Source organism: Sprattus sprattus (genome assembly GCF_963457725.1).
Source record: "Sprattus sprattus genome assembly, chromosome: 3".
NCBI lineage: Eukaryota > Metazoa > Chordata > Actinopteri > Clupeiformes > Clupeidae > Sprattus > Sprattus sprattus.
Window position 1 is genome coordinate 50,408,451 of NC_137922.1, and position 7,500 is coordinate 50,415,950.

The 7,500-nt window shown below is 45.3% G+C and overlaps 1 protein-coding gene across 1 annotated transcript in view; it reads left to right on the forward strand.

The window, feature by feature from the left end:
- Positions 1-7,500, forward strand: part of kalrnb (kalirin RhoGEF kinase b) — a gene marked incomplete at its 5' end in the record, with an annotated part of 80,190 nt that overhangs the window by 57,476 nt on the left and 15,214 nt on the right. Inside the window, one exon of the mRNA XM_080834118.1 lies at positions 1,150-1,396. Within this exon, the coding sequence (XP_080690244.1) occupies positions 1,150-1,396 (247 nt within the window). The remainder of the gene's footprint in view (positions 1-1,149; positions 1,397-7,500) is intronic.

Here is a 7,500-nt window from a genome sequence, read left to right on the forward strand (position 1 = left end):
TTAGCTCTCTCTCTTGCTCTCAATCTCTCATCTCTCTCCTTCTCTCTCTCTCATCTCTCTCTCTTACTCTCTCTCTTTTCCCTCACATAGCAGGGCAGAGTCACTTCCTTTTAAAAATGGAGGGATGGATACAGACAGGCATGAGAGTGTGGGCGTGTCTCTCAGATGTCTGATTCCAGCCGTGTGTCTCCAGCCACTTGTTTTTGTCTTCCTCTTTCAAATGCGGGCGGGGGGGGGGATTTTCTATTTAGGAGACATTTAGGCACATTGTAGAAATGCTTTTTTACCCTGAACCTTTGAGGTTGTGTGTGGATGTATCGGTTTTACATAAATGGGAGGAAGGTCTAACGCTCCAGAACGGTACTGACTCTGCCTCAGGTTTGGGTGTCATCTGATGTGGATCTGGGGTTAGCCTAGCCTCTGTGCTTGCAGGGTGTGCTCTGCACTATCAGTCTCTAAATCACTCCTGCCCCACAGAGCCCTACAGACTGGTCATGGGTTGTGTGTCTGGTTAATTAATGCTTAACTGATGAACCCATAAAGGTGTAAACAGATTTTTCACACGCACACACACACACACACACACACACACACACACACACACACACATACAGTGCCTTATTCACTGCAGAGTGTCAGGCAGTGCTGATCGTGTTATTACTCATACAGTATGTCCACTGTAGCAAAAAATATATTGGTGTCAAGGTTCAGTCAATGTACTGTCCACTCGTTCACAGTGCCAGTCTATGGTAATGATTCCCTCCTCACTGACCAATAATCATTGGCTCTTCAAAGCAGTTAGTATAAACCACACATTAACACAGCATTCCATATGTATGACTCATACATGATCTGTGGTTGAGTAACAGTTTCTGTCTGTATTCTATCTCTTGCTCTTTCAATTGATTTTCATTCTGTTCAGAAGATTGATTGATTATTACAAAGTTTGGCAGCAATATGTAAAGTAATATTACGCTCTATATGTCCTGTTGTATTTCTCTCTCTCTTCCTTTTCCCTTCAGCCTGTATCACTCTTCACTTTTAAATAACATGTTTTGAAATTTTGTAGTAAAGTTTCTCTTATTTTTAAATGTTTGTGTTTTTTTAGTAAAGCTTTAGTAAAGTTTCTCTCTCTCTCTCTTTCCCCAGCTGTCTGGCGGCTGTGAACAGACCGTGGTCCTGCAGGACTTTGTGGCGGGTGGGCCCGCGGAGCTGTCGGTCCAGTCGGGCCAGACGGTGGAGCTGCTGGAGAGGTCTGGCGAGCGGCCCGGATGGTGCCTGGTGCGGACGACGGAGCGCTCGCCGCCGCTGGAGGGCCTCGTGCCCAGCGCCACCCTCTCCGTCTCCCACTCCCGCAGCAGCGTGGACATGGACTGCTTCTTCCCCACGGGGAAAGGTAGGCGACACCGGCGCCAAGACACATCTGGCTAAGAACACATCTGGCTCTGGACTGGCACGGGGCCACACGGCTGCACCTGGGCCTGATCAGAGCCGGAAACCGTTCCAGAGCGCCATGACATATGCACCACTGACAGCATCCTAAGGGAATGTATTTGGCCCTGATCTGGCAGGGATGTGGCCCTGATCTGGCAGGGATGTGGCCCTGATCTGGCAGGGATGTGGCCCATATCTGGCAGGGATGTGGCCCTGATCTGGCAGGGATGTGGCCCATATCTGGCAGGGATGTGGCCCTGATCTGGCAGGGATGTGGCCCAGATCTGGCAGGGATGTGGCCCTGATCTGGCAGGGATGTGGCCCTGATCGAGCAAAGCAGCGAATGACGAACGAGTCTGTTGGGCATGAACTAAAGCTATCATGTGGCACTTGGGAGGATTGCGCTGACCAATCCATGGTATTAAATTAGCTAAATTGATTTTGATTTGTTATTAAATAAGCTTTAGTTCATGTATGGCCCATTGTTTGCCTGTTATCACTTTGCTCGTTTTCAGTGACAGGTAGAGGCAGGCACATACACACAAACACACACTGACAGGTAAAGGCAGGCACATACACACAAACACACTCTGTCATGTGGGGCAAATAGAGAGATTCAGGCTTTGACTACAATAATCAATACGGGGTGGATGCAAATATACCTCAGTAGAGACACACAGTGGCTTTATACTCTCAGTGGACCTACATACTCTACTTCAGACAAGTACCCCAGTGAAATGTTTACATCAGAGTAATATCAAGTTTCCCAATGGACAGATATGTGGTAAACATATAGATTGTTAACTCATAGATGGTGTATTACATAGGATAATATTACAAACAAATGGCTCATAGGGATATTACAGGGATGTAGCCAGGGTTGTGTGACCTACCTAAAATGTGGGTTATTCTGACGAGAGGCATCCAGGTGCCAGTGTGGCGCTGGATTAATCAACGCACTGTGCTAGACATCAGTATGTGCTGGATTAATCAACGCACAGTGCTAGACATCAGTATGTGCTGGATTAATCAACGCACAGTGCCAGACATCAGTATGTGCTGGATTAGTCAACGCACGTAAAACTCCGATACGTGATCATCAATCATATAACAATTGATCGCAGTAACCTAGGTAACACATCATTAATGGGTTGGTTTAAACCATTGAATGCTGTGAGATCCAGAGAGGTCTCGTCTAACAGAGACGGGATATGCATGTGGTTAAAGGATAATGATGAATGATAACTCATTGATAGATGTGCCTGGTAATGATGTGAGATAATGGGGCTGTTTTTGTTTTTCCGCTTTGATGCTTCAGTGCTTTCTGCTATTTTTGGGGGGCCTTAATACTGCAAGCTGTTCAAAGAGCTTTGTGCCAGCGTGGAGACCACGAGTGTGCCGCTGTGTGTTTGTGTGTGTGTGTGTGTGTTTGTGTGTGTGTGTGTGTGTGTGTGTGTGTGTGTGTGTGTGTGTGTGTGTGTGTGTGTGTGTGTGTGTGTGTGTGTGTGGTAGCATTTTGTGTTTGAATGTGTATTTATGTAGGTATGTGTGTGTCTGCACGCACGTGTTTGATACATGTCATGCTGTACTCCTCCAATGACCTACAACTTGTTTGGGAAACTGGTCTCCCTGAGACTTTTCAGTGTGTGTGGTTGGAGTTCATTGGACAGACCAGCCCCTAGTTCTACAGGAGATCTTCTCCCTTTTCTTTATTGTGCTCTCCTCTCCTCCACTCTCCACCCTCGTTCCGCTTCCTCTCTTTCGGGGCACTCTGGCCCCTCCAACATCCCTTCCAGAAGCTTCCAGACGCTGTAAGACGTCTTGGAGCTCCTGAAAATAGTTTCACAGGAAAGGGGGCCCCGGGCTTCGGACCTTGCAAGCCCTTGGGCCCCATTCAACACAGAGCCCCTCAGCAGGAAGGAAATCATTAAGCCGACACCGCGTCCTCTGACACTCACACTTTGAAGACAGGGACAGCACACAAAGGACGGACAAACAACGTGACAGATCAGTTGCAGATGACTGTGATGCTCCACAAATGTTTAACTGAGGGTGCGCGCACACACACACACACACACACACACACACTCACAACAGTCATGCAGCAGTCTTGCATGAAGTTGATTAGCATGTGATCAGTAGCGCAATGTGTTAAACGAGGATGCCTTTAGGTGGCGTGCTCCTCTGACACTCAATTTCATTCAATTCAATGCAATTTAGATGCACTTGCACAAAGGTACAGGTTATTGCCAAAACATTTTCAGGTAGCTGAGTAAAAACCAATCAGGGAAAAGCTTGAGCTAGTCTTTAAAGTCCATTTGCCCTAGCATTCACATAATAAACACTCATTAGTAAACACAAGTTAGGGAGAAGAATTAAAAAAAGAAAACATATTTTTTCTCTCATTATGTAACATAATTTAAGTCATGATTTAACGTCATGTAAGCAGTTGTTGCAGTAGCGATTCCCACCTCATCTGTGTTCACACACAAGCAGGATGGCTGCTCCTCCAACACCCCCAGCTGCAGTGTGGAGGTCCTGACCTGGGGTCATGCTGCGCTCTCAGCAGGGCGTGTGCATGTGTGTGAGCATGTGTAGATATGCTCAGGGGTGTGTGTGTGTGTGAGGGGGGGAGGCAGGAACACCTCCTACCCCCTGCTGGGGGTAAAGAGTGTGAGAAGTGTGAGAATGTGTTATCGCCCCACCCGCGGCAGGATTGGCGTGCCACTAGCACATGTGTGTGTGTGTGTGTGTGTGTGTGTGTGTGTCAGTGGAGGCTTCTCCATTGAGGAGACGGAGGAAGATCCTCCTTAACATTTTGAGAATAAAAAGTGTACTTTGCCCAGACTACTGTGATTAATTAAAACCCTTAAATAGGACTACTTTAATACCTTTGTATATGTAATGTTAGTTTCCCTGGGTAAAGATGACATTAGCACCCCCTATCGCTATCGAAAATTACTGCCGGAGGACCTTCCTCCCTCTACCCTCCATTGACTCCCATGCATTTCTCTGCCTGCGCTGGCGGCTCGTGGAATGCGTTGACTTCAATGGCAGAGAGGAGGACGATCCTCCTCTGAGAGGGTGTGACTAGTTTAGGGGTCTGGATAGCGCTAAAATCTATTAACGAATAGGCTGGAGTCACGTCTGCGCTATAAACCAATAAGCAGAGGCCCTGGATATGGTGGGTGGGGTTATCCCCTCAAATCTAGGCTACGAAAGATAATCTGCTCAGTGTTGCCAACTTAGCGACTTTGTCTCTATATCTGGCGACTTTTCAGACCCCCTTGGCGACTTTTTTAGCAAAAAGCGACTAGCGACAAATCTAGCGACTTTTTTTTTTTTCATTTGGTGGATTTTTGTGTTGACAAAGCACTGAAAAAGCATCTCACATATCCTGTTCTGCAGTTCATGTTACAACTGATCTCACGAGAGCTGAGAACAGCGAGGGCTGACATGGTCTCCTCTCCACTCACATAGCGCAGTCTGACGAAATAACAGCAACATATTAGAACTTTGTATTCGCGGGAAAAATATTAGTGTTACCCCTTCAGAATTGCATATTGTGCGCATCCGCAGCTTATTTACATATTATGCAAATTAGTTGATTACGTCATCTAGCGACTTCTGGCGACTTTTCAGAGGGTTTACAGCTACTTTCCTCACAGAAAAGTTGGCAACACTGAATCTGCTCAGTCTAAGAGACACAGTTAAGCAAGAATATCTGATCATTTTAATAATGAGAACACATTAGCAAATTAGCAAATAAAGTAAACTATGGAAACCGAGGACATTGTACATGTTTTATTACAGAAACCATTCCATGGGGTGAGTTACAATGACAAGTTGGCCATTAAAGCAACAGGTAGACCAATTCCAAAGATTGAAATCACCAAAAGCAACGGCAGAGTCAGTGTCGTAAGTGCTACATGGTTTGCTAGGTAGGCTACTCGTGGGTGACTGGTAGCATTACCAACAATCGGTTATATTGCTGGCCCTGTTTACTAATGAATGTCAACTCTCCAACGTGGTCTTTTCATGGATTTACTGATATAAAAAATATTGACAGGGCAACCAAGCGCCACGACAAATGTCAAGACCACGTTGGTGCTGCTATCCGCCTTTCATTGCTAGGCGGCACCATGCCTATAGAGCGGTTAGTGGGTGAGGGTGTGCGGCTGCAAATTCAACAGCACAACGCTAAAGTGCGTGACAATAGGGAGGTGGTAAAACGTCTGTTAGATGCAACGGCTTACCTAGGCATGCTAGAGTTGTCTTTCAGGGGGCATAACGAAGGGGAAAATTCTGACAACAAGGGCAATTACAGGGAACTTGCGGAGGTGATAGCGAAGTATGACCGTGTTCTGGCAGAACATCTGGAAAGCTCCACCGTCTTCTCACAGGCATGTCAAAAACAATCCAGAACGATCTAATTGCAGCCATTCAGCATTCGATTGAAACAGCTAGAAAAGGAACTTAACTGGGCACACTTCTTTTCCTGGCAAATTGACGAGACCACAGACATTAGCTGTCATTCTCAGCTGTCTGTCATCTTGCGCTATGTTGATGACCACGGTACAATTCAGGAACGTCGTTTTTCTAGCCAATAATACTTGAGAAAAAGGATGTAAGTGAATGATTCAGAGCATGATGCATTTGAAATGGCATCAATTATGGTCTTGTGTCTTCATTCTTCTTAAAACAATTGTAGCTGAAAATAATCAGACATATTACAACCAATAGCTTCAGTCATTGAGTGGAAAAAATAGGCCCAATGATTGGCCCAGAATCTTTTATTTAGTTTTACAAATCAAGAGTAGTCCTGATTTGACTAATTGCCTTTGCATCCTTTCCTTCTGGCCTGGACTAGTCCATCAAAGACATGCTGCCCACCAGCTTTCAAAGTACAATGCTGCCACTGGTGAATTTATCAATTTTATTCACAAAATTATCCCTCCCGGCTATTTTGTGCTGTAGTTCACCAAAACACCCTGAAACAACTTGAGTCTCACATACTTATGCCACCAACAGTACAAACGGGCCAATGGCAACCAAGCGCGCAGTCCTTCCTCCCTCACTTTAAAAACCACCAGCCGCCACTGGTGTGTGTGTGTGTGTGAGAGTTTGTGTCTCACTCTATCACACTCGTCTGCCTCTGTTCACAGTTACTCACTCTATTTCACTCTTCTTCTTCCTCTGTTCACAGTAACTCACTCTATTTCACTCTTCTTCTGCCTCTATTCACAGTAACTCATTCAATGTGGATATTATGTATCATGGGGTGATGATATTAGAGGATCACCACTCAACACTGCAGTTTATTGGTGCAATAAAGGGACTGAATGACTTGTCACAAGACATGAATTAGGTTGTTCTGTTGATAACACCAACCCACCCCCTAAAAAACACACATACACCCCTTAGGCTAGTTGGTAAAAGACAATTCAGATGTAATGTCCGATGAAGCTATGCAAGTCTTGGAGTGAGTATTTCAGCATGGAAGGTGTATGTGTGACAGATATATAGCATGCGTAGTCTCCTAAACACTCAAGCATATGGTCTCACACTTTCTCAGGGATGAAATAGCAGTCTGGGTTCACAGATTAACCTTAACCTTTGACCTCTTCTTGTGGCGTCAAAGAATAGGTCATGAAAGTCAGATTTCTTGGTTGTAGATCTTCATTCGCTCTGCAGTTTACAGTTTAACCTGGGCATTTCATGTGTGTGTGTGTGTGTGTGTGTGTGTGTGTGTGTGTGTGTGTGTGTTATATTGTGTGGGTTTAAATATGTCTGTGTATATTCTGTGTCTGTGAAGGTATGTGAAAGACTGCCTTTATTAATTTGGGAAAACAACTTTTTCTGTGTGTGTGTGTGTGTGTGTGTGTGTGTGTATATTGTGAAGTCGGATATGGGTGTGTTTAGGCCATGTGCATATGTGAGAGTTTCACTGTTTTCTCGCCAGAGAAGGTGCGTCAGATCAAGTAGTTGTCTCCGGCACAAAAGTGGGTTACTGCAGTATATAACTGCAGTCCCTCTCAGTACTGTTAAGTCACACCCAGTCATATA